The following is a 27,353-nucleotide window of genomic DNA, read 5'->3' as shown; positions in this document are numbered from 1 at the left end:
TCGTATATATGTAAAACAAAAAAAAAGATTTCACTGCATTTATTTCTGTGCAAAAACATTCTATACAAGCCGTATAACCTTATACGACCCATATACACTAAAAATGTAAAAATAAGATTATAGGGATGTGTAGAGAAGTAGCATAATTATAACTATAAATATCAAGCTACCTACCACAGTGTATATGGCGACTTCAAACTTTTAATTGAAGTCACGAGTTGCACTTTTTTGGTAAATCTTTAAAAATAAAACTATACCACCCTGTTCTCCACTTTTGTGCCAATTTTTAAACCAATAAAAACCCTCACATTCCTATATCACCATAATATATCATAACATTCTCTCTGTCTGGATTGTGAACCTTTTGATGGAATCATCGGAGGAAGAAGCACTGTTCCGATCACAACAATACACCACCCTATACTTCGTCCAAAGTCCAACCACCACTGTCTCATTTCATTCTCCGACCACCCAACGTCGCCTCACTCTCTCTCACTACTCCTCATCTCGTGGATCCACCAACAACTCTTTGCATGAGAAGAAGATATCCTATGGTCCTCTAGAGAGCCCTGACCATGGAGGTGTTGGGGGTGGGGTGGTGGTGAAACTTGGTGAAAAGTGTGGTGATTTTGGTGGTGGAGGGAATGTGCTTGGCAAAGGTGGTGGTGGTGTGGAGAGTGAGGAGGAAGAGGAGGAAGAGAATCGCGTCGGGACGAGGAAGAGGATGTGGGATTTTGTGTCGTTTTCGCGCTCTGATCCTTGTGTGTGGATACTATTTCAGATAAGCTTAAGACTTGTGGTTAGCTTTGGAGTGGCATTGTTGTTCTTCTATGTTATTACTAAGCCTCCTTCTCCCATTGTCTCTGTTAAGGTCACATCTCTCTCATTCTCTCTCTCACACACAAGATTCTTGGTTTTCTTGAACTGAATTATTTATTGATATTAGTTAATTTAGTCAAGATTAGATAAGATTGATCACATTGAAATCTCCATCTCATCATCATCATTATACTCAGTAAATCCCACTAATAGCAAAGCTACGATAGGGTCTGAGGAGAGTAGGATGTAGACAACCTTACCTGTACCTCGTATGAATAGAGGGGCTGCTTCCAGTGAGACCCCAGGCTCGATGAAATCTACATCTCCAAAAAATAAAGATTTTGGTACAGTGAAGATCTATATATTGAAATTCACTAGAATTTTTAGTTTGTAACTTAAGTATTTCGGTTTGTATATCAATCATATTACGAAAGAAAGAGTAAGACAATTAAAAATCAGCGTGTAGAGATGGAGTTGGAGAAAGGGATATTAAAAGTTAAACAAAATTTAAAGAAATATGTGATTTTTTTAGAAATGAAGATATAGTTTCCAATGTGAATGAATGGTCTAGTGTGGTTAATGCAAGCGACTGAATCTATTTTGATATCTAAAACGAAATTAAAATTGACAATTTTAGAAATATGAATAGAGTAAATGTGAGTTAGCTGATAAACTAAAGGAAATTTAAATTAAATTCAAGATATTTTTCATAATAGGATTTTTTTTACTTAATATAAACCAAATACTTTATGCTTTTATAGTTGTTTAGACTTATTGTTTTCTTTTTGAATGTCAATGGGAACCTCTGTTATATCACAAGTTCACAACCGAAAAAAAGCAAGATGCTACAAGAAAATAAACAAAAAAAAGTAGACTTATTGTTTAGAGTTAAAAAAAAAAACTTATTTTTATAAGCTACTTTTGGCCTAGAAAAGTTTTAGGTTATCTACCTCAATTAATAATAGTACGACTTTCATCTAACGAAATTAAAGAATATATTTAATTTAAATTTCTAAACAATATTTCATTAATTAAAAAAACAAAAGAATGCAAAACATTATTATTAAAGACGGAAATCAATCGAGTATACTGTTAATTAATTAAAGCATATTTTTGCTAGTGCGGCTTAACCTTTTTCCGGACCTAAAACAAAAACAAATTATGTTGTGTTTCCAACTCTCATTCTCCATCTATTATATATGTGTGTATGATTAATAGTATTTAATTAATCATATGATGATATAAAGACTTAACCAATTGAATTTGATTCAAAGGTTTATACCGCCCCGGTTTTCGTACTATAACTTGTTTTATAGCTAAGGGGAAGATTCATTTGAGAAAAAATTTAATGTGAAAAGAAAAAAAAAGAAAGGACATATTAGTAAAATACTATTTCATCTATAACTCATATCATTAATTTTTCTCTCTTTAATTAATTAGTCAACTAATCATTAATTATTCTACATACAATCTACAAAACCTATACATATCAAAATTTTCTTACATATACCCTACACATTATACAATTTTATCCTACACAGCCGAAATTTATCCTACACACCCCGAAATATATCCTACAAAACTCGTAATTTATCCTACACAACTAGTAATTTATTCTACACTTTAAATTAAGTTGTTTTTTTTTTAATTTGGAAAAAGTATATATTTTGAAAAGGAGTTACAAATTTAATTTAGTTAGATATTAAAGGTGAAGAATACAAATTAATGATTTATGTAAGTTTACCAATATACCCTTATATTAAAATTAAATGCAAATATTAAGGAAGTAAAATGAAGCATTCTTATTGGTTGAAACTTCTTCTTTTTTCTTCTTACAAAAAAATTCTTCTCATTTGAGCCCTCCACTTATAGCTAATTAGATACAAGGGGATTATAAATGTAAGGTGAGGTTTGGCTACAAAGTCCATTTTTCCTACAAAGTGTACAAAGTCATAAAACACCACAATTTCAGCCTTAAAACACACTCAAAACTCATAAATAACAGGGTGGAGATAACTAAAATACAATATCCAAACCCTGACAGTCCATAAAAACATCAAACACATCATCTTTGAACTATGAATATAGATCACGACATAATAATCAACATAAAACAGACTAATGTTAGTCATTCGATAATCAAAGCCTTATCAGCCAAAACACAACACAAAACCCACAAATATTGCGTTTTAGTAATCTTCACTTTGTTATTTGTGGGTTCTGAATGTGTTTTATGGTTGACATTAGGTGTTTTATGACTTTTTACACTTTGTAAAAAAATGGACTTTGTAGACAACCCCCACCTTATAAATGTATATCACCCTAAAAAATTATAAAACTAAAAATGATGATAATGGAGGACTAACCAAAGCCCAGATTTTGATGATTGTATTTGAACCAATCAAGGGTCATGGTCTCATGGGAATTAAACTTTTAATGTGTTGTTATATAGGCTTAGCCCAATTTGGCTTGATTTATTTATGATCCAATAAGAATACTAGACAATATTGGCTTAGCCCAATTTGACTTGATTCATTTATGATCCAATAGGAATAATAGAACAATAATGTTAGAAATTCAGATCCATATAGTGCCATACATTGCATACTAAGATCAACATAAAAAGTGAGATCTGGTTGTTTCTTCATTTGTGTACAGAGCTCAATTAAAGAGAACAAAACATAATATTTTTCTGTTGCAAATTTTCTAGAATATTATAACAAAGGCCCTTGAAAATATATTATATTTTTCTAGTGAAAATAATTTTTTTTGTTAGTTCGTCGACTTAAAGGGATTTTTTCGTTGATATCATCTTTATGATTATAGATTGAACGAATGAACGAGTTTCGGCTAGGGGAAGGTGTAGATAACACAGGTGTTACCACCAAATTTCTCACGTGTAATTGTTCAATAAATCTACTTGTAAACATCAAATCGAGACTCTACGGTCTTCACATTCATCCAGTGGTCTTAACTATGTCATTTGACGATATCCCTTTTGCAAACTCGATCGTAAGTCACTTATTCAACCTGGGAATCAAACCATCATAACTAATGTTAACCATGATCGACTAAACTTTGTTTTGGCAGGAGAAACACTCACTCTATGCATCAAGTAATGGCCCAACTTCTTTCTTGTTATACTCAGGGATAACAAATAAGCCAATGTATGGTGCAGGAAGAAGTATGCAAGACATTTTAGACTCCGGAAAGGGACTGTCTTTGGTCATTCATGTGAAGTTTAGTTCAAGATTTCATGTTGTTGGGAAGCTTATTCGGCTTAAATATCATCACCGTGCCAAGTGCATATTAATCCTCAAAAAATCACACGATATACAACATAAAACCCTAATTTTTGATAATCTCTGTAATTTGTTATGATTGCAAGCAAGTGTGCAAAAGTAATCCGTCTTCAGAATAATATATTTAATCAAGCATATGAAGTTTTTGGTTTTAGCAATTAGCATCACATTGTCTTCTCCTATAGCAATTAACTTAAACAGGGATGGCTATAAAGACATGAACCAAAGCATGACACGAACACTCGAAAATAATTAGATTTTAGGTCACCTAACATAACATGTTTTATTAAATAGGTTGGCCTAAACATGAAGCGTTTAATAAATAGGTTAACTCGAACACATCCTGTTCATTTAACGAATCTAATTGATTAAGTTTTTCAACTTCATCCAGATGTGGTTTAAAATTTGGTAAAGGCGCATAAACCAGATTTTTGGGCAAACAAGGTTGATTTTAAAACTAGTTCAGATTGGGTCAATGGAATTCAAAATTGGATTCTAGCCTAACTAATTTAATTTGAAAGAGTTAATAGCCAGGTTTGCTCACTTTTGTCACTTTAGTCCAAAATCCAATTTTTTTACATCTGGGTCTCTGAGGTTTGCATTTTGTTGCCATATTGGTCCAAATTCAAATCAGGTCAGATTTTTGTCCTTTTCCTCAGGGGTATTTTAATCATTTTAAGTATTAGTATACCCAAACACCCCTAAAATCACTTTGCACACACACACACACTCTCTCTCTCTCTCTCTCTCCAAACACCCTTCTTTATCTTCTCTCTCTCTCATCTCTGTCGAACACCACCACCACCACCACCGCACCGCCACCACCACCATCGCCACAGCACCGCCACCACCGCAACCATCTCTGTCTCTCTATCTTCTCCCTTTCTCTCTTCCGCAACCACCACAACCACCACCGCAAGATAAGAAACTCCACCAACCACGGTCCATCCACCATTATAAACTGCCATCACCGTCGCTAGAGCTATTGGATATGTGATGTTTCTGTTCAGTCATCGTCTGTTGCTGCATCTGAATTCAAACCCCTTGGTGGAGAGAGAAGAACGACTGCGGAGGATTAAAGTGGTGGTTGCGGTGGTGGTGGAGAGAAGGTCGGTGGGGGGATGAGGTGGTGGTGCAGATTTGATGGATATTGCCGGTGGGAAGTGTTGGTGGTGATCCTAAGCCATTGAAGCCATGATTGATGAAGAAGACCGGTAAAGTTTTCCTGATTTGATTGTGTTATTGAAAGTTTAAACTGTTGGAAGTGTTGTGGTGTTCTCCTTTCATTAAATAGTTGGAGATAATCATCAATAGCCGATTAGTGGCGGCTGATTAGAGAATTTTAGGGTTTCTTTTGATTTGTGGTGGTTGGTTGTGGTGGTTGCGGAAGAGAGAGAGGGAGAAGAGAGAGAGACAGAGATGGTTGCGGTGGTGGAGGTGCTGTGGCGATGGTGGTGGTGGCGGTGGCGGTGTGGTGGTGATGGTGGTGTTCGACAGAGATGAGAGAGAGAGAAGAGAAAGAAGGGTGTTTGGAGAGAGAGAGAGTGTGTGTGTGTGTGTGTGTGTGCAGAGTGATTTTAGGGGTGTTTGGGTATATTAATACTTAAAATGACTAAAATACCCCTGAGGAAAAGGACAAAAATCTGATCTGATTTGAGATTTGGACCAAAATGGCAACAAAATGCTAACCTCAGGGACCCAGTTGTAAAAAAATTTGGATTTTGAACTAAAGTGGCAAAAGTGAGCAAACCTCAGGGACCATTTTGGCTATTAACTCAATTTGAAATTTGTTTCTAAGAGAAAAAAATCTAAATCGACTAAAATCGGATCAGATCGGAATTGAATGAAACCAGTTTGAAAAGCCAATAATATTTTATCATCAAAAATATTTTGGAAATTAGGAAAGAAAAATTGCAACACATTATTAAGCTTACAAATATAAAACAAAAATATTCTAAACGAGATCTTCGTCATCATTTAAAAACATAACCCAAAAATATTCTATACGAGATCTTCGTCATCGTTGTTTGGAGTTTAGTCGTCATCAAAACATTGTTGTGTAGCTCTTCTTCGCAAGCTAGTTCTTGTGTGGTAAGTGGGACTGATAGTACCATTGTTATTTTTCCTCGTGTATTTCTTGTGGACAACTCTCTAACAGGCAGTTCAAAAATCAGTTTCCAAACTTGTTTCAACTTTTATATATATATATATATATATATATATATATATATATATATATATATATAGGGGTAAGGATAGTGTAAAAAGGGCCTAAAGTGTGAGAAGTGTATTATAACACTATATATAATAGTATATAACACCATATAAACACCGTATAACAATATGTAACACCATATAATAGCATATAACACTATGTAACACTATATATCATTATATAACAAATATAACACTATACATCTATCATAGACATGCTATCAGACAACCTATAGTGTTATATTTATTATATAATGACATATAGTGTTACAAAGTGTTATATGGTACTATATGGTGTTAAATATTGTTATACGGTGTTTATATGGTGTTATATAGTATTATATATAGTGTTATAATAAAAGAAACCACTTTAGGGACACTTGTCATTATATTAGGGCATCTCTTATAGATAATTATTATTTTAATTTAATATTTTCTAATTAATTATTGATAATCCTCCTATCAAATATTATTTAGTTTAATATCTTATGAATAATTATTATTTAGAGAAAATTACGATTTTGGCCCCTGTGGTTATATCGCTTTTACCCTTTTAGCCCAAAAAAAGAATCTTTTAACATCTGAGCCCCAACGTCTTCTTTTCTAACCCTTTTGGCCCCTAACACTAACCTCATCCATTAAATGTTAGGGGCCAAAAGGGTTAAAAAGATGTTAGGGGCCAAAAATGTTAGAAAAAAAGACGTTGGGGGCTTAGTTGTTAAAAAAATCTTTTTTAGGTTAAAAAGGTAAAAGTGATATAACCACGGGGTCCAAAAACGTAATTTTATTATTTGATGTATAAAATTGGATTTATTCAATCCGTACAATACACGAGCCTTTTTAAGGATATATATATTTTTTTTATTATTTAGTACAGAAAATTACATTTATTCAAACAGTGTAATACGCATATTTTTAAAGATGTAATTTTTTTTATTATTTAGTATATAAAATTACATTTATTAAACCCGTGTAATAAATAAGGTTTTTTAAAGATGTATTATTTTATTATTTGGTAAATAATATTACATTTATTCAACTCGTGTAATACATGTGGTTTTAAAGATATAACTTTTATTTGGTATATAAAATTACATTTATTATATAAAATGACATTTATTCAACCTGTACAATATTGTTCTTATAGATATAACTTTTTATTATTTAATATATAAAATTATATTTATTCAACTCATGCAATAAAGAAGGTTTTTAAAGATATATTGTTTTATTATTTAGTATATAAAATTTATTTATTCAACCCGTATAATACACGGAGTTATAACCTAGTATATATATATAGGGGACCACTAAAATGAAAATCACCTCCAGTTGTAAGAACCGAGAGAACCACTTTCTAGCCATTAGATCTTCAACATCAATGGATGAGATTAAAAATAACCAAAAATAATATTAAATGCTTTTTTTCTTATTATGTCTTTAATATTATAATCTAAAAGGGTAATTTAGTAAAATGACTCTATTTTGTCTTTTTGTCTTTATTGTTTTTTATTAGTTTTTTGTATTATTATATTACTTTTTATTTTTTAAACATAATTTTTTTATTAAAAATATTTTTGAATTCAGATTTTTTTTTAAGATTTTTTATACTTTTTACAATTTAAGTTTTACGTTAAACTTTTTACGTTTTACGTTTTTTTGGCGCGCCGTTTTTACGCCGGATTTTTTCAAGCGTCGTTTTTTTAACACGTCGTTTTTTTAACGCGCCGTTTTTTACACGCCGTTTTTTACGCGCCGTTTTTTTAACGCGGCGTTTCTTACGCGCCGTTTTTTACGCGCCGTTTCCGTTTTTTACGCGCCTTTTTTTAACGCGCCGTTTTTTTAACGCTGTTTTTTACGCGCCGTTTTTTTAACGCGCCGTTTTTTAACACGCCGTTTTTTACAAGTTAACAAGCCGTTTTTTACAATTTAAGCATTTTTAACGCCGTTTTTTACGTTTTACGCGCCGGTTTTTTAGGTTAACGTTTTTTTTTTACGTTTTAAGCGCCAGTTTTTTACGTTAACATTTTTTACGTTTTTACGTTTTACGCGCCGGTTTTTTACGTTTAACGTTTTACGTTTTTACGCCCGGCCTTTTCACGCCCCGTTTTTTGACGCGCCGTTTTTACACTCGGCTTTTTCACGCGCCATTTTTACGTTAACTTTATTTACGTTTTACGCGCCGGTTTTTTACGTTAACGTTTTTTATGTTTTACGTGCCGGTTTTTTACGTTAACGTTTTTTACGTTAACGTTTTTTACGTTTTTACGTTTTACGCGTCGGTTTTTTACGTTAACGTTTTTTTACGTTTTACGCGCCGGGTTTTTACGTTTTACGTAAAACTTTTTACGTTTTGCTAAAAAAAATTTTACGTTTTACGTTTTACCTAAAACTTTTTACGTTTTACGAAAAACTTTTTACGTTTTAGGTAAACTTTTTACATTTTACGTTTTACGTTAAAAAGTTTACGGTTTAACTTTTTTTTTACAAAAACTTTTTTTACACAAAAACGAACGCACCCAGAAAATCGTTACTCGGTAGGTGTCTCAGATAGTTTGCTATCATCATCGACGCCTCAAAAAAATATATATATATAAACCCAACAAACAAAAATAAAAAAGAACGAGTGGATTCTGGAAAAAAAACGAAGTTTTGGCTGATATTTTCCGATAATCAGAGGCTACAAAGTGGGGTTGCGGGTTCAAAAACCTACCCTCCACCATCCTTGCCGCGCCATCGTCCGGTTTTTTTTTGCATCATCACCGCCGATTCAAAAAGGCACCAGATTCAACCGATTTAAACATTCAAAAGGAAGATGAACATCATTCAAACCCAGAAGGACCTTGGACATCATTCAAACCGATTTAACATTCAAAAGGAACTTGAACATCATTCAAACCGATTTAAACATTCAAAATGGCAGTAGCAACAAAATGACAGTAACAACAAACCCAAAAAGAAATAGCATTCACAACTTTACCAAAAATCATCAAAATCACAATTGAAGCAGATAAATCAACAAGTGGTGACAAAAGGTCCAGTCGTCCAAAAAACCACCACCGATCTCTGCACAAAAACCCCACCGGTCTCCCCACAAAACCACCACCGCCTTCCGCCTCTGCATAACTCCCACCAAACCACTGCCCCCACCACCGCCTTCCGCCTCTGTTTGGGGCCACCGGTTCAGATCTGAGCAACCCTAACCCACCATCTAACCCATCGTTCACCGTCAAACCACCACCATCTAACCCTAAACTCCAAATCGGATCTCACTACCCCAAATCGGAGCTTTGGGCCGTGGTTTTGTCACTGTTTCCCACGCAAGTATTCATCAAATCCAGAATTGGGCGGTGGTTGGGTGGTGAACGGTTGGGTGGCGGTGAACAGCGGTGTGTGGTGGGGGGAGGGGGCCGGAGATGAGGGTGTGTGGTGGTTTGTTTTTGAGTTTTGATTTGGGCTTCTCCAAATGAAGAATCTGTCGAAGCATTTTCAAGAGATAGAGAAATGAGAGATAAATGGAGAGTGTAGATTGTAGAAGATGAAACTGACAAATGAAAAAGCAGAGAGAATAACTTTAAATGAAGAGTGATAAGGGGAATTGACATTTGGGGTAAATGATCAACATACCCTTTATGTTGGCATTACCTGATTGGTTGAGACTGGTTCTTGCGGTTCTTACAACTGGAGGTGGTTTTCATTTTAGCGGCTCCCTATATATATATATATATATATATATATATATATATATATATATATATATATATATATATATATATATATATATATATATAGGGGATGGTTCAAATGAAAACCACTTTTATTGTGAAAACTCGAAAACTAACTAAAAAAAGCCTAAAAAACACACAAAATTTTTTTTTTCAATTTTTTTTTTTATAAAAATCGCTAGTTTTTATATATAAAAAAAAATTTTCAAAAAAAAAAAAAAAAAAATTTGTGTAGTGCACATGTGTAATAATACACATGTGTAGTACACATACATATGTGCAGTATTACACATGTGCACTACACAAAAAAAATTTTTTTATATTAAAAAACCTGCGAAATTTTGATTGCAAAAAAGAAATTAAAAAAAAAATTTTTGTATGTTTTTTTGGCTTTTTTTAATTAGTTTTCGAGTTTTCACAATAACTAGTGGTTTTCATTTGAACCTTCCCCTATATATATATATATATATATATATATATATATATAGGAAGTGTAGGATACAAATCCTCTAATCGTACATTATATACGCGATATTCTCAGCCCTACGCGTGTCTTGATTCGTTTTTCACTCATAAGGTTAAATCAGACAATTCATTCAAACATCTGAGGGCAAATCGTCTGTTCATTCAATCAGCGCGAAGTTCGTTACACTAATACCTAGGTAATTATCATTCGAATCAGTTTCAAATTTTTCATAATTCTCAAATTGCAGTTTTCGTTCTTCTGCGTTAGGGTTTGATTCAATTGTTTTTTTCAATGGATCCACAGAGCAGCACCGCACGAAACACAGATGTTGATTTTGAAGAAGCTCGATCGATCGGTGATCAGGTTCAGTTATCTGCGTATCAGAGAGGTATGATTGACGATTTTTTAAATCCGGAACCTGCAAATCCAAATCGAAATGCAAATACAAGTGGTGTAAATGAGTGTTCGAATGGTCATTATGTTAATTCAGATCTTTAAATTGTTCGTAGATATGTTTTGTTTAATCGTATTAATGATTTTGCATTGTTGTAACTGATTTGAAGTTTGAATGTTGACCATAATTGATATGAAAGCAATCTGTATAATTTCACATGTTATGAGTCTGGCAATTCGCATGTGATGTTTATTTTAAATGCTGATTTCGCATGTTATGATGATATAAATCGCATGTGTAAACCATATTTATCAAAATGGTGATTTTCGCATGTTACGAGTCAAACAATTCGCACGTGTTGTTTTTTTATGATGAAATTATGGAGTTTTTAATATATCGCATGTTATGAGTCCGATAAATCGCATGTGTTTACCTTTTTTATTTGTTTTTTGTAGATGAAAGGATTTACACTCCTGAGTTTGAACTATCAGCTATACCTGTGGTTGGAATGCAATTTACCTCTATCGAACAAGCATACGTCTTTTACCAAACATATGCTAAGTTAGCTGGTTTTTCTACTCGGAAAGGTGGTGAAGTACACAGTGGTGGTACAACCAAAACTAAGTATTTTGTTTGTTCTAAAGAGGGATATATGCCATTGTTTATTGATGATGCTTATTCAAAGTCAAAAAAGCCATTCAAATCAAGGAACAGGGGGACCATTAGAACTGGCTGCAAAGCTCAACTTATGATTTGCACTGTGGATGGTAGATCATATACTGTAAAGAAATTTGTTGATGGCCATAATCATAAGTTTGTATGTCCACACGATATTCATATGCTGCCAGCGTACAGGCAGTTGTCAGATGTCCAGGAGGAGATGATATGGGAACTAGGCACTCTATACCTTGGCCCTGTGAAAGCTTTTCATATAATGAGAAAACGTTACGGTGGTTTTGAGAATGTTGGCGCCACGGTTGATGATTGCAAAAACTTTAGGACTCGAATTAACAGCTATATAGGAGAATATGATGCTGACATGGTCATCAATAGGTTAACCGACAAAAAAACAGTATTTAGTTGATTTTTCATTTGAATATTCTGTTGACGACGACAAACGGTTAACTGGTTTGTTCTGGGCCGATGGGTTATGCAAGCGTAACTAGGGTTGCAAACGAACCGAACGTTCAGCGAACTGTTCGTGAACCGTTCGGCGGGAAGTTTGTTTGTGTTCGTTCGTTTAGTAAATGAACGAACACGGACAATAAATTTCGTTCGTTTAGTTAAATGAACAAACATGAACATAGGCTGCGTTTGTTCATTTATGTTCGTGAATGTTCGGTAACGTGTTCGTTTATATTTGATAGTTCGTTAGTGGTTTTAACTTTATATTTTATTTAAATACTTCAAAATTCTGACAAATTAAATATTTAATAAGTATCAGTGTACTATATATTCTGTTCATGAACGCTTTTTTGTGTTCGTTTGTATTCTTGAACATTAGTTTGTGTTCGTTTGTGTTCATGAACGTTCGTTACCTAAAATTAACAAACGAACACGAACACGTTCATTTCCTTAACAAACGAACACGAACAGAAAATCTCGTTCGGTAAGTGTTCTTGAACACATATTTTTCCTTATCAAACGAATACGAACAAGGTCTTGTTCATGTTCGTTCGGTTCGTTTGCAGCCCTAAGCGTAACTTTATGGAGTTCGGGAATGTGATATCGTTCGATGCAACTTTCAAGACAAACAAGTAAGTATTACATAAAATGGTTTTTAATTTTTTTTGCATGTTATAAGATTTCCTAAACTTGCAATATCGCATGCTAATATACATTGGATATTAGGTGTTGAATATATCGCATGTTATACTGTCTATTTCGCATGTTATATTATGTCTAATTCGTATGTTATAATTTGTACTTCGCATGTGTACTAAATCCTTAATATTATGGAATTTCAGGTACAAGATGGTGTTTGTTCCGTTCACTGGGATTGACAACCACTGTCGAATGTAACCCTTGGAGCTGGGTTGTTGGCATCGGAGAGCATTGACTCTTATAAATGGCTTCTCATTTCATTCTTAAAGTCATTTGGGCGGCAGCCAAAGGTTGTAGTAACGGACCAAGACCCTGCGATGAAACAGGCTATTGAGGAGGTTTTTTCTACCAACAGACACAGATTGTGCATGTGGCACATAATGAAAAAAGTGGCAGATAATGTATAGCATGCTATATTGTCTTTCGTTAGCGTTTTTTTTTACAATATAGATTCGTTATAGGCTGATATAAAAAGCATTTATCGGTATAGGTTGGACACGAGTTGTGCAATAATGATGATTTTAAAAGGAGGATGTGCGATATTGTATGGATTGGTTCCATTGAACCTGAAGAATTTGAGAGACAGTGGAAGTTGGTGATGATTGAGTACGGTCTCACTCAAAATAAATGGATTGATGATATGTTTTCGATGAGATACATGTGGATTTCGGCTTTTTACCTGCATGAGTCCATGTCTGGACTCATGCGAACAACTTCGAGATCAGAGAGCGATAATCATTTTTTTTGCCAAATGACAAATTCACAACTCACTCTTGTAGAGTTTATGAATCATTTTGATGGAGCAATGGATGTCCAAAGGTTCAGTCACAGAAAGAATGATCATATTTCAAGATATACTGAGCCTGATGATTGGAGCAAAACTACTTTGGAAAAAGATGCTGCTAAGATATACACCAGGTCTATATTTTTTGATCAGCAAACAGAGATATATGGAACTATTACTGAATGCCTGCCGAGGACACCAAAATCGAGGGTCCACAGATAAGGATATCGTTGAAAGACTTTAAAGCTCATGGAGATGGGTTGTTAGAGGTAATATAGCATATATATTTGAAACATGCGATTTTGAAAACCCATATGCGAATTTCATACAGAACATGATTTTGCATATGCGATTTTGTGTTGAACGCATGCGATTTTAAATTAATTCAATAAAATGATTTTTTAGACATGCGAAATTGTTGATGTGTACATGCGAAATTAATTTTTTTTTGGTTTTCTTAGGTTTGGTTCAAGAATCTTGAAAATGATGTAACTGCACAGTGTAGTTGTTTGCTTTTGAGCAATATGGGCTGCTATGTAAACATATCTATTTTCTTTTCAAGATGTTTGGTGTTAAAGAAATACAAAACAAATATGTTATGAAGAGATGGACAAAGGATGTGGTCCCGAATGAATTAAACGCGACGCTCGATGTAAAGGTGGATGATAAGGATGAGCAACACAAGGCTAAACAGATTGCTCGTGAAATCATCTACGCAGGGGAGTATTTGGTTAGCAATTTGATATCTGACCTTGATCAACTTGTTTTAGTCAGGGATCAAATGAAGCGAATTAAAGAAAAAGTTGATCAGAGTCGTATAACCAAGCAGCTTGATCCAAAGTTTGACCGGTTTTCAAAGCTCATTGGTTACCAACAACCAGTAACTAATGCACCTCCTACGGTCCGTGTGCCGGCTGGTGTAAGAAACAAAGGACGTGGCTCACATAAAAGGATTAAATCGAAGATGGAACAAATGATCAGCCGCAAAGGAAAAAGGTCAAGGACATGTAGTGTATGCAACGAAAAAGGTCATGATATTCGGATTTGCGAGATACTGAAACGCAAATAACAAAAGAAGATGAAGGGAGTCCAGATTGAAAAAGATCCCAGGCATAAAGCCAACGAGGTCGAAGACAATGAAGAGGAAGATGAGTTTGAAGATTACAGTGGTGGTAGTGATGATGGCAGTGAAGAAGATGAGTGGGAGGAGGTTTCAGACGGGGAAGATTAAATTTGTTAACTGTACATGCGATTTTATACGAGAAACATGCGATTTTATATTCATCAGTTTATATCATACATTCATGCGGTTTAGTATGTAAACACGCGATTTCATATGCATCAGTTTATAAGTAGTCTAACATGCGATTTCACTTTGTTTCTCATTTTAGTACATGCGATTTTGAGTTATCTTGTTTTTTTTGTGACAAAGATGTCTAAATCATTCATGCGATTTATATTATAATGAAGCATAAGATATATTCAAAACTTGTACCCAAAACATAAATATAAAGTAGTTGTTATTGTCTAACACAGCTAAAACCATAAAACGATTAAACAGATCTCTAGTTACTTGAAGCAAAGATTTTTTCATGTTCAGCCGAGCTGAACTCCATCTTCTCTTTCACAGTGTTTAGAGCATCTTTCAGGAAAGAGAAGGCTAAGTCATCAGCTCGAGACTATTCCTTTATGTGATCCAAAGCTGCGTCTCTGAAGCTTGATGGTGGTTCTTCAAGTAGTCTCTCCCACATCTCTTGATTTTTCTTGATTTCTTCAAGAATCTTCCCCTGCACATCAAGAATCAAATGAGAAGAGGTGACATCGGTGCTTATTTCAGTCAACGTGCGAGTTGACAATAGTTCCTTTATTGCAATGTTTTTGATTTGTTCTGAATCTTCAGATGACATTTTGTTGGTGTGTTTTTATGTTCAGTGTCTTAATATGGAAGGTAGTTATCCCTGGGTATTTTATATTAAAATAGTAAATTTACTATGTAGGTAGGGTGATAAGTTCAGTAGTATTTACGGTAAAATTGATCATTACAAGTCACATTACAGTCACATCAGTAGTAAATTAATTTTTTTATATAAAATAGTTAATTTTTATTTATTTTAGTTATGAATTCATAATTTTTTGTTTTTGCATTTTAGGACAAAGTTACATGAAATCATCAGTAGCATTTTTTTCAAAATCGCATATGATTCGAAAACGAATTCGCACACTTTAAGAAACCACAGACAACATCACTTTCTAAATCGCATGTCTGTAAAATAGAATTCGCATACTATAAGAAATCTCAAACATTATTAACTTTTTTTTTTTAAAATCGCATGTATATAAAACAAGAAGTCGCACACTATAAGAAATGTTAAACATTATTACCTTTTTTTTTTAAAATCGCATGTTTATTAAACATGATTTCGCACACTGTAAAAAACAAAACCTTTCTTTTTGTCTGCAATGGTTTTTCGCACGTTCAATATGTATTTCGCATATTTTTAATTTTCATCCTGCATCATCTTCTTCGATAGACGGTCTATCGATTTGTTTCAGTTATGAACTTCCAAAATCAGCAGATAATGAAATCGCAGAAGGAGGTTGGTGAATAAGAATCTTACGTTGTTGTATTTGATTTATGGATCGAATTTTGATTAATCATTGGATTTTCGAATATGATTTTGAAATTAATATTCAAATCTCCGTCGGTTACAGAGATTAAGATATCGTAATGACGATTTTAACCTTTTTTCAATATATGAATACATTAATTTGATTAGTTTAATGATTTAAATTGGTTTGATGGATTGAAGATCCTACGGCTGAGAATATCGCGTACGTAATGTAGGATAAGTGGTATAGTACATTAACCAGCCTCTCTCTCTCTCTCTCTATATATATATATATATATATATATATATATTCTCTCTCTCTCTATATATATATATATATAATATATATAGTGTGAGGTTCATTGGGGAACACTAAAAAAGTGGGAAATAGTGGGGAACCGACTCAAACGAACTCCGATTGGACTATTCCAGCGGCGTTGGAATCGGCTTGTCGAACCCTAACTAGGATCTCTTAACCCTAAACCCTACATCATAACCCCTAAACCCTAAATATATTAGGGTTTGGCTTTTAGGGTTTAGCTTTAGGGTTTAGGGTTTAGCTTTAGGGTTTAACTTTAGGGTTTAGCTTTAGGGTTTAGTTTTACGTTTAGCCTTTAGGGTTTATAGTTTAGATTTTACGGTTTAGCTTAGGTTTTAGCCTTATTTTTTAGCTTTAGGGTTTAGAGTTTAGGAGTTAGATTTAGGGTTTAGGGTTAAAAGATCCTAGTTAGGGTTCGATGAGCCGGTTCCAACGCCGCTGGAACCAATCGGAGTTCATTTGAGTCGGTTCCCCTCTATTCCCCACGTTTTTAGTGTTCCCCAATGAACCTTCCCCTATATATATATATATATATATATATATATATATATATATATATATATATAATGTGAGGTTCATTGGAGAACACTAAAAAAGTGGGGAACAATGGGGAACCGACTCAAACGAACTCCGATTGGACTCATTCCAGTGGCGTTGGAACCGGCTTGTCGAACCCTAACTAGGATCTCTTAACCTTAAACCCTAAATCATAACCCCTAAACCCTAAATATATTAGGTTTTGGCTTTTAGGGTTTAGCTTTAGGGTTTAGGGTTTAGCTTTAGGTTTAGCCTTTAGGGTTTAGCTTTTAGGGTTTATAGTTTAGATTAGGTTTTAGCCTTATTTTTAGTTTTAGGGTTGAGAGTTTAGGAGTTAAGATTTAGGGTTTAGGGTTAAGAGATCCTAATTAGGGTTCGACGAGCAGGTTCCAACGCCGTTGGAATGAGTCCAATCGGAGTTCGTTTGAGTCGGTTCCCCGTTGTTCCCCACTTTCTTTCGGATGGGGCTCCTTTCCATCCGTAAGAATAGTGGAAGCTTAGGAACATGCACTGGAACTAAAAGATCAAAACTATTTTAAGAACCGACAGTCCCATGCTGTGCACCACTTGTTAAAACAACAAGAGTATGGCTGGGGGAAGGTCCTGCATCCGCCTCAGTAGAAGCTTCCTCGGAGATATCTGCAGTCAAAGAAGCACTGTTAGCCTTAACGCAGGAGTGGTCTCCTGCGTTTGGACTCCAATGTGAGTATAAGTAAGGGTTTTTAAGAGTCAATATATAAGAATTGAGAGTTCCAGAAAGAGAGAGAGAATGAGTGAAAGATAGAACACCTTTAAGATTTGTGTGGATCCCCCTTTATATAGGTAGAGCTTTCGACCTTTGGGGAAGCCTCCCTTGCAGATCATCTACCCAGTGGAGTAAGTCTTATCCTTCAAGGTGTTGCTTATGCAGGTTGCCTTGCCTTTTTGGTGTAAGTTTGAATTGTGTGTGTAGGATCGGACTTCGATCTAAATGAGTAGTTCGGAAGAGCTCAAATCCGTTTCAGCGGCGGAAACAAAGAAACGGACGTATACACAGCTTGTTTTACACTTTAATCCTCTTTTATATTGATATAACAGCAATTACAGTAAGAGGAAATACCGGCAGCACCTCGGTAGCAGTTTCGAACAACGTTACAAATGAATTGACAATCAGGCCTATATATAGTATGCTAGGAACCGCTCAAAAGGACATGCCATAAAGGCGATCCTACACTAAACCGTAAAGGCGGTTCCACATGAAGCCTTAAACGCGATCTGACAACTTGACCATATAAGCGGTTTGACACAAATGCCATATATACGATTCCAACAGTTGACCATCTTCATGTCCTCCATATTAATTTGTCTTTAGTGAACCTCCATAATGAACCATTGGTTTGATTGTTTGGTGAAATCTCATTGGACCAAATATTGGTCCTATCACCATCAAGGAACACAAAATATCCATTTCTTAAATGACTTTTGTCGTTTGTTGTCTTTTTGACATATGATGACATGTGATGACATCACATGTGATGTCAACAAGATGATGTCACATGTGATGTCATGGCTGACCGGAACCGCAACGAGAACGAGACTCGAAACTAAGACGAAGGCGACAGATGACTGCACCAACAGACTCCCCCTCAGATGTTGACGAGTCTTAAGTGTCGAGTCTTCAACGACTTCAGTCTTTATCAGTGAAAGCATCCTCAAATCTTTCTCTTCTCTTTTCATCATCACCAACAGACTCTTCTCGCACAATCTCCACTCAGATGTCTTCAGACTCCCCCTTTCGATATGCTGGGATCGCAGTCTGGCATGTTGTAATCACAAAGACTTCAGGTATCGGAACCTGGTCTTCAAAACCTGCACATCCTCTACCCAAAAATAAATCTCCCGATGATAATATGAAAATATCTAATGAATCATTCACAGAAATTATACAATCACGGAATGATTTTACAATTTGAAGAACCACTTGAAGATATATATCATTTTTGTTTTAAAAAAAATCAACACACTCTCCCAAACCATCAGTTCATCATGTTTAGCACTCGGAATTTTGAAAATCAACTTTTCAATATCAGTTGTCGAAAATCTTTTTGAATTTTTTAAAAATTTATGCTAAAACACACTGAAAATCTTTTTGGATTTTTGACATAAGAGAAATAAAATGCAGTAAAGAAATATTTACAAACAATATTTTTGTGAGTTCGTGTAAGAGGATCATATCAGTTAATGAGACATGTCACTAACACCGTTAAGCTTCATTTCATTTTAAGTTCTAAACAATTCACCTAGATTGTCAGTATGTTTGTCCACTTAAATTTTCACACAAATTTCAACTGATCCGAGATACGATATTAATGTCTTAAAAACTTAAACTTATCCGTGTGTCCCACTACTTGAATATACTCCCGTATCCAGATCCCAATATTCAGTCTTACAGGTGAGTATACCACAGATGATATCTGTTCAGGGGTTAAATGCGAGGGCCGTGAGAGCTCAGGTCGATACTTCCGTATACGCAGAGAGATGACGGCTTCGACTTTTCGGTGTGTCCCCTTTAGAGGATCTTTTAATTTCAACAGCAGCGACTATCAATTTTATTGTTTCATCAGCTTGCTGAGGGCGATGCTATGTTTCAAGCATTTGCGGAAAGCATTATCCGGGGACTAGGTCAGTACTTCCATACAGCAGAAGTCCCGGGATAATACCCCAGATATCACTGAGCATAAAGACCTAGTATCTCAGAATAAGGGACCTTTCAAACAAGATTTCAGGGGTTACCTATATATCCAAGTTTGTGTTAACCCACATAACAAGCAAGTTTGAATTTTAGGTTTATATCTCGTCACAATCTACTAAATGTGTAAAAACCTACTGGCACATCCTCAGTGAGATTGTTTATCACATTTTATCTTTACATTTCTTTAGCATGTTGTGACAGTCCACTGATGTACTATCATTTCCTCTTTTCACAACGAAACTCATTTTTCATTTTATCATGTTTTTGATTTTTTTCAAATTTTCTAATGTTTTTGGATTTTCTGAAATTTCCCTACTCCCCCTAAAATGCAAACACATTTCAAAGGAAATTTGAAAATAACTAGATTCTTGACCCACTTGAAAACATAGAAAACAACACAAACTGTACAGAAACTTGACAACTAACATCAAATCGCCTCAATTCGCCATTCACTAGGCATAAACAATCTGAACTCCCCCTGTCACAAACCATTTTCTCATTTAGATTTCAAAACACTTAAGTTTGTTTTAATCAAAATGATTTTTCCGGAAAATGAGTTTGTTAAGATAAAACCACGTGTAGGTTTATCACTTGTTTAAAATCGGGGATATGGTTCATCATCTTGTTCTTTGTAATATCAAATGTAGTAAATCAAGTACAACTCAATGTCCCTGATTTACTATTTTGCAATCAAGCAACATGTACCACTTGTAAAATAACCATACAATACCACTTGTATGTATATACAAAATGCCGATTCCTGCTTCACACTTACCAACCTGGAAGCTCCGGCGTAGTCATTCAACCTGTAAAGTTTTACAATTTTAAGAATTTTTCATACAAACTCAAAATACATGAATGATGCCGATACCTGATCCACGATTACAAACTTGGGATCTCCGGCAAGTCAGGTTTTTTAAGCAAAGAAAATGTCCACCCAAGCCTGACCAGCCTTGGGTGATTTCAATTCAGATTTAGTTGGGGTGTATGTTGCTGTCTTTTTAGCATAGAAGTCTTTTACCCCTTTCACTTTCCCATCAACCATTTTACTGAAAATTTTCTTTACATTCCCGTTAAAAGCTTTCTCAACATCAAAATTATCCTTTTCAGAATAATTCTGATATGAGACTTCAGTCTTTCCAACTTTTCTTTTAAAATTCTCAGTCTTCAATGGTGGAAAGTTCTCGTCATCCATTGAAGGAACTGAGTTTTCATCTCTCTCATCAAACTGTGGCTCCTCTGATTTTGTGGAATCAGATTCATCGCCAGATTTTACCTCAGATTTCTTAACAACCCATTTTTGGTTGTCAAGTTTTACACTTCGCTTGTAAAATCTCTTCGAACATTCACCAACTTCAAATGTCGAATTTTTGAAAACTTTAAATTGTTCAGTTGGAGGTTCGGTTTTATCAACTACAACTTGTTTCAATTTTCCAGAAACTCCCTGTTTTGTGTTCGTCGCTTTCGGACAATTCCATGCAATGTGACCGGCTTCATTGCATCGGAAACAGGTTCTGGTTTCTTTCTTCACGTAAGCTCCATTCTTTCTTTTCTCAGCTAGAAACTCTTGGTTAGATTGTTTCCAGAATGAGCACTTCTTCTCCTCTTCCGAGCTTGTACCTGAAACGAATTGTGTATTTGTTTTAGAAAATTTTTCATTTTTATAATTTTCTGGTGGAGTAAAACCAAGACCTTTCTTTTTGTAGCTACGATATTGGTTTGGTTTCTTTTGAAAACCCGAACCAGAATTGTAACCTTTTTTCTTGTTTAGTCGTTGTTGAACTCTTGAGGTGTAAAATTTAGGTTTTACAATAAGATTTTCATCTTTTATTTCAGAAATATTAATTTCTTTTAGTTTGAAAACCTTTTTAAGCATTTCTGGTTTAACACCTCTTATTGGAAACTCTTTATCAAAATATAATTTGTCAGAACCATTCAAAGTATATGCAACTTCAAACGTTTCGTCATTCAAATTAGATTTTGAAAGCAAAAATTCTTTACTATACACCCGTTTTCCCGACGATTTCGAACTCTTTTCGGACAAACTCGAACTCCTGACTGACTGACACGCACTTTCGGACTCGGACTTTGACTCTGACTCCTCATCCTTATCCAACACCTGATCGACCACTCGTTTTATCAGTTCGGACTCATGATCTGTGTCGGACGCTGTGAACGTGACGTCAATATTGTCCGGTAAAACATCGGTTATCTCGGATTCTAGTTTAATATTGACCGCCTGTTTTAGTTCTTCCTCGTTAGGTTTTCTAGGCGAGTACCCTTCCCAAATCGGAGGCGGACACCTATTATAACAGACACCCTGTTTCTTACCAGTATCCGATTTCTTCTTTGGTTGTTCATCTTTAAATGCCTCGAAACCTTCAACTGTCGGATAAATTCTATCCATTACGTAGTCACAACCTTTGTAACTTTGCAGCAATCTTCTGATTCTTTCATTCTCAGCTGCTTCATTCTCCAACTCTTTCTTCAACTTTGCACATTCTTCTATGTACATGTTGATCTCTTTTTGCTTTGTCATCATGGTAGCATTCAACATCTTCATAGCTTTCTCTCTTTCTGAGTTAGTCTTTTCCAGACCATTCACATGCCTGTTCAATACATCATACGACTTTTTCAAGTTCTTTACATCAAATAACAATTGTTCTTTCAACTTTTCTAACTCACTAAACCTCTCATCTTTTTCTATACATTGTTTACAAGACTCTAAACATGTAAGACAAGGTTTTGTGACTTCAACAATCTTTTCGATCTCTATTATTTTTTCAACTTCAACAACTTTCTCAGCTTCAGTCTCTGCTTCAATAAACTCTACTAATTTGTCAGAACTATCATCCGAAGAACCAGAGTTAGATGATGTTTGATCAAAAACGAATGCTCTTTCGGAACTTTCATCTGAAGAACCAGAATCAGTTGATGTTTGATCAACAACAATTGATTCTTCTGAACTTTCATCGGATGAAACGGATTTTTCTTCTTGATTCTTCTTATTCACATCATTGTTCTCCATTTGTTCTTCAAGCTTCTTAATGAATTGACAAATTGACAATCTAGAGTATTCTCCATTTCTTTTTAACTCCAACAGATATGTACCCCATTCTTGTTGAGGTATGGAATTGGCTAATCCTTCAACCCATTCGCTTGGATTTTTCCGAATACCTTTTTCAGACATTGAGCGAACAAGATGTTTATACCTTTCAATGATACTCTTTGTTTTTTCTCCTGGATAACCTGAAAACAAACCAAATTCTTTCGTTAAGACATTTATCCTGTCAATTGTTTCTTGATTCATATTAAAGAAAATCGTATCCATGATTTGGTAATGAAAAATTTCTCAAACGAGCTTTCAAACGAACTGGTTCACCTCGTAAGAAACCTGACAAACACACAAATAAAACAACAATCAGTTTAAAGTATTATCAATTAATAGAAGCGAACTGGTACTCGAACTGATGATCAATTCTGTACGGATTGAGGGTTGACACATAGAGCGGACAGCGATGACTCGAATCAAATACAGATGACTTGACATTTTTTCGTACAAACTGAGGAACTTTCAAACAAACTGAACCTTTGAGTCTTTTTAACTCCAAACTGTATCAACTGACAATTTCACTCTAACTGACCACACTAAACAAACTGACTGTTCAAACAACTTTGCCCGTCCTTCAATCGACTTGACGCTTTGAAACCTATATTCACTTCATGTTCCCTCCTTGAATTCACCCCGTGTGAACCGAATCAACACTATCAAATGACCCTAAAACCTTTCTCACAAAGTACAACTAACATATGTAAAAAACTTAACCACTAATTGACATATTTTTTTTTATTAGCTGTTGAATTAGTGAGTATAACAACTTTTCAAGGGTGGTGAATATCAGTGATTTGATAAGGCCAAATGGATCTTGGGTGACATAATTGGCGGCAACTAAAACTAATAAAGAAACAACAAATGGGCGGTGGAGGATGTGATTGGGCCGTAAGGGTTGGGTTGTTGTAAAGTGGGCGGCAAATAAAAGCTATATGGGACGGTGGACTATTTAATGAAAGAGTTTGACAACATATTCTATAATGACAACATATGAACAAACAAGGCGGCGGTACTTAACAAATTCTATTGGGTAAAAAATGTAAGTGGGGCGGTTATTTTTGTTTTTAATGATCTGTCAAATACACATTAATTGGGTGGTGGTAAAATCCTTATGAGCGATCCACGTATGTTATAACGATGTCTTATGAGCGATCCACGTATGTTATGTGAACATATGAGCGGTTCATGATGTTTTCATGAGCGATTCAAAGAGACTTTTGAGCGGTTCCACATCAATATTTTCGAGCGGTTCCAGACAGTATTTTCGAGCGGTTCCAGAGGTGATGTCAGCAAACACGAACCGCTTTTAAGCAAAAATTCAATTTTAATCAAATTTAAGCCGAATTAAGGTCTGAAAATTTCCAGGTTTTGTTAAATCATGATTCCGCACATATTGTGAGAATTTGGAGCGATTTTGACCGTAAAAAGTTGCGTTTTTCGAAAAAGAAAGGTGTAGAAGCAGAAAAAATGATAAACACGAGCTGTATATGCGAGATCTCCTCCTCCTTGGCTCTGATACCAATTGTAGGATCGGACTTCGATCTAAATGAGTAGTTCGGAAGAGCTCAAATCCGTTTCAGCGGCGGAAACAAAGAAACGGACGTATACACAGCTTGTTTTACACTTTAATCCTCTTTTATATTGATATAACAGCAATTACAGTAAGAGGAAATACCGGCAGCACCTCGGTAGCAGTTTCGAACAACGTTACAAATGAATTGACAATCAGGCCTATATATAGTATGCTAGGAACCGCTCAAAAGGACATGCCATAAAGGCGATCCTACACTAAACCGTAAAGGCGGTTCCACATGAAGCCTTAAACGCGATCTGACAACTTGACCATATAAGCGGTTTGACACAAATGCCATATATACGATTCCAACAGTTGACCATCTTCATGTCCTCCATATTAATTTGTCTTTAGTGAACCTCCATAATGAACCATTGGTTTGATTGTTTGGTGAAATCTCATTGGACCAAATATTGGTCCTATCACCATCAAGGAACACAAAATATCCATTTCTTAAATGACTTTTGTCGTTTGTTGTCTTTTTGACATATGATGACATGTGATGACATCACATGTGATGTCAACAAGATGATGTCACATGTGATGTCATGGCTGACCGGAACCGCAACGAGAACGAGACTCGAAACTAAGACGAAGGCGACAGATGACTGCACCAACAGTGTGTCGTAAGGTTACTTATGTATACTTTTGGATAGAGCCCCATGAAGTTGACTTTGCACTCTTGGGACTTAACATGTGTACATTAACCGAGCTTCCCGCTGCTAGTCATTCGTGTGATTGCTTCCTGCTTGTAGCTTCCACCTTCGTTGAGTTGGAGCTTTCGAGCACCCACGTCATCAATATGCAAATTTAGATAATTATAAAATGAACTTACAATGTGATTTACATATTTTTCATATTACTAATGGGGTTAGTTGCTCATTGGCAAAGGTAAAATCTTTAGGCAATGGGCTGTGGGGGACATGGGTTGGTTCGTGAATTGCCACGCGGGACACATTTCTCGTGGTATACCACCATGGTTCGCGTGGTTCAATCCACGACAACCACGACCCGTCTTTGATGATTTTGATGAATTAGACGAAACAAAATAAATTAAAAAAATAGAAAGTGGATGGTGATTTGGGTCATGACTACACAATATAGGTTGGTGGATAAGGGGGAGGTGTCATCGCGTTGACATGGAGGGTGGTGGTGGTCATTTAGGTCATGACCGCACTATATAGCCTTAGAACACCTATGTTTTAAAATCTTGGGTTCAAATTCCAGGTATACAATATGATCAAAGTAAATTTGTCTTTCAATAAAAATATACTTTTCCTATTATTTGTATTGAGATATAAAATAACTTTTAACAATTTATAAAGTCTCAACATGCTTTTATTATAAAGTAAGTTCTAGAAAAGGAACCACGTGATAAATATATTATTGTCGCCATATCAATTTATATTTTCTCGCTTGTGTGTGGCACACTCCATTTAGTTTAAATAATTATTTATGAAGTGTCATCCCCCAATTACGTACTGATATTATATGAGGCAACTAATTTTATTCCTTTCCGTAGAAAATAATTAGGTAAAGTGTACAAATTATATACACATTTAATTAAATATATATCAATGGAGAAATTTCTTAACTTTTAATACATAATAACTAATAAACCGAAAGTTTGATATGCGGTTCAAAAAAAGTAAAGTTTGATATGCTTTCATAGTGTGATTTTATCATATTGACGTTGAAACAAAAAAAAACAATTTTGGCATATCGTGTATACCCGTACACGATAAGACGCGATACATGAAATCCCATACACGAACACGGCACGATAACTTATCGTGTCTTTTTTTTCAAACACGAACACGAACACGACACGTATACACGAAAATTACCTGTTAATACCTGTTAACACGACTGTTCGACTGTTATACACGAAAATTACCTGTTAATACCTGTTAACACGAACAAAAACACGAACAAAAACACGAACAAAAACACGAACACAACATCTTATCTGAGCGTTATAGAGGGAGTTTAGGGTTTTATTTTTTTTTAATTGAATGAGGAATGAATATAGAAAGTAATTAAGGAACACACACGCACATGGCTGATGAATTTTATTTAATTTAATTTCTTATCGTGTACTAATAGGTATTAACAGGTAAACAGGTATTTAACCTGTTTATACACGAAAATTAACAGGTAATCTCGTGTCTACCTGTTTGATACAAGATACCTGTTAACTTCGTGTAGGTTCGTGTCGTGTATTCGTGTAAAATTGCCAGCCCTACGTATAATGTCTCTACTCGGATCTTGCTAACATAAATTTGGACAGTTAAAAAACAAGTTCCTAAAGGATACAATGTGTTGCAACAAAAATATTATTTAATTTCGATTCAACAAATCAAGAACTAACCATTATCTGGTTTATTTAGTATCAAATTTAGTAGAATTCTAGATAAAAGCTTATTAATGGTTTATTTAGTATCAAATTTAGTAGAATTCTAGATAAAACCTTATTAATTATTTTGTTTAATGATATTAACTATTGTTCTAGAATTCCTTTGTCTAATGTTTTTTTTAACGACGAAATCATTTCATTCAAACACAAGATCAGTCGGCACTAGCAAGTAGCTAGAAACCGACCCATTACATACGCTAACATAAAACAGAATACAAATGGCCAACTATATGAAATTCAGCTTACACTAAGATTCCCACTCTATTATGGCTATCTTTGACCTGTTTTTAACCCAGATGAAAGACTAATATTTTGTGTCTTCGATTATGACTTCCAACTGAAGTGGCTTAGCAAAAGATATGAGTTTGTTGCGAGCATTCTAGATTCCCAACAAGTCGTCTAATGTTTTAAATATACAAGCTAAGATTGAACATCATCTAATTACCGACAATCTTTGGAATTACCCATTTGTTCAAGAGTTGCACATTTCGTATTTTAAATTCATGGACACCATTTTTAATCATGTAT

At 34.9% G+C, this 27,353-nt stretch overlaps 2 protein-coding genes across 3 annotated transcripts; both read left to right on the top strand.

Moving 5' to 3' along the window:
- The first annotated feature begins 298 nt into the window (after nucleotides 1-298).
- Nucleotides 299-4,279, top strand: LOC110872638. 2 transcript variants are annotated; one of them, XM_022121484.2, is made up of 3 exons: nucleotides 307-871; nucleotides 3,646-3,831; nucleotides 3,910-4,279. In XM_022121484.2, the coding sequence occupies exons 1-3, from the start codon at nucleotides 368-370 to the stop codon at nucleotides 4,198-4,200; spliced, it is 981 nt and encodes a 326-aa protein (XP_021977176.1). In that variant the 5' UTR covers nucleotides 307-367; the 3' UTR covers nucleotides 4,201-4,279. The 2 variants fall into 2 exon arrangements, with proteins under 2 accessions (XP_021977184.1, XP_021977176.1); XM_022121492.2 differs by lacking the exon at nucleotides 3,646-3,831 and having other exon boundaries at nucleotides 299-871.
- A 6,538-nt stretch (nucleotides 4,280-10,817) lies between these two features.
- Nucleotides 10,818-13,750, top strand: LOC110927730 (protein FAR1-RELATED SEQUENCE 5-like). Its single transcript, XM_022171178.1, has 4 exons — nucleotides 10,818-10,914; nucleotides 11,376-11,992; nucleotides 13,014-13,145; nucleotides 13,235-13,750. The coding sequence occupies exons 1-4, from the start codon at nucleotides 10,818-10,820 to the stop codon at nucleotides 13,748-13,750; spliced, it is 1,362 nt and encodes a 453-aa protein (XP_022026870.1).
- The last annotated feature ends 13,603 nt before the right edge of the window (nucleotides 13,751-27,353 follow it).

Source organism: Helianthus annuus, chromosome 1 (genome assembly GCF_002127325.2).
Source record: "Helianthus annuus cultivar XRQ/B chromosome 1, HanXRQr2.0-SUNRISE, whole genome shotgun sequence".
In the NCBI taxonomy this organism is placed as follows: Eukaryota; Viridiplantae; Streptophyta; class Magnoliopsida; order Asterales; family Asteraceae; genus Helianthus; species Helianthus annuus.
The sequence above is the reverse complement of the archived record's forward strand: the minus strand, read 5'-3'. Positions and strand labels throughout refer to the sequence as shown.

Coding starts and splice junctions, on each gene's coding strand:
- LOC110872638 (XM_022121484.2), top strand. CDS start 368: ATGGAATCATCGGAGGAAGAAGCACTGTTCCGATCACAACAATACACC. Junction 872..3,645: donor CTCCCATTGTCTCTGTTAAG/GTCACATCTCTC, acceptor TTATGATTATAG/ATTGAACGAATGAACGAGTT. Junction 3,832..3,909: donor TCCCTTTTGCAAACTCGATC/GTAAGTCACTTA, acceptor TTGTTTTGGCAG/GAGAAACACTCACTCTATGC.
- LOC110927730 (XM_022171178.1), top strand. CDS start 10,818: ATGGATCCACAGAGCAGCACCGCACGAAACACAGATGTTGATTTTGAA. Junction 10,915..11,375: donor GTTATCTGCGTATCAGAGAG/GTATGATTGACG, acceptor TGTTTTTTGTAG/ATGAAAGGATTTACACTCCT. Junction 11,993..13,013: donor GGTTAACCGACAAAAAAACA/GTATTTAGTTGA, acceptor TCATTCTTAAAG/TCATTTGGGCGGCAGCCAAA.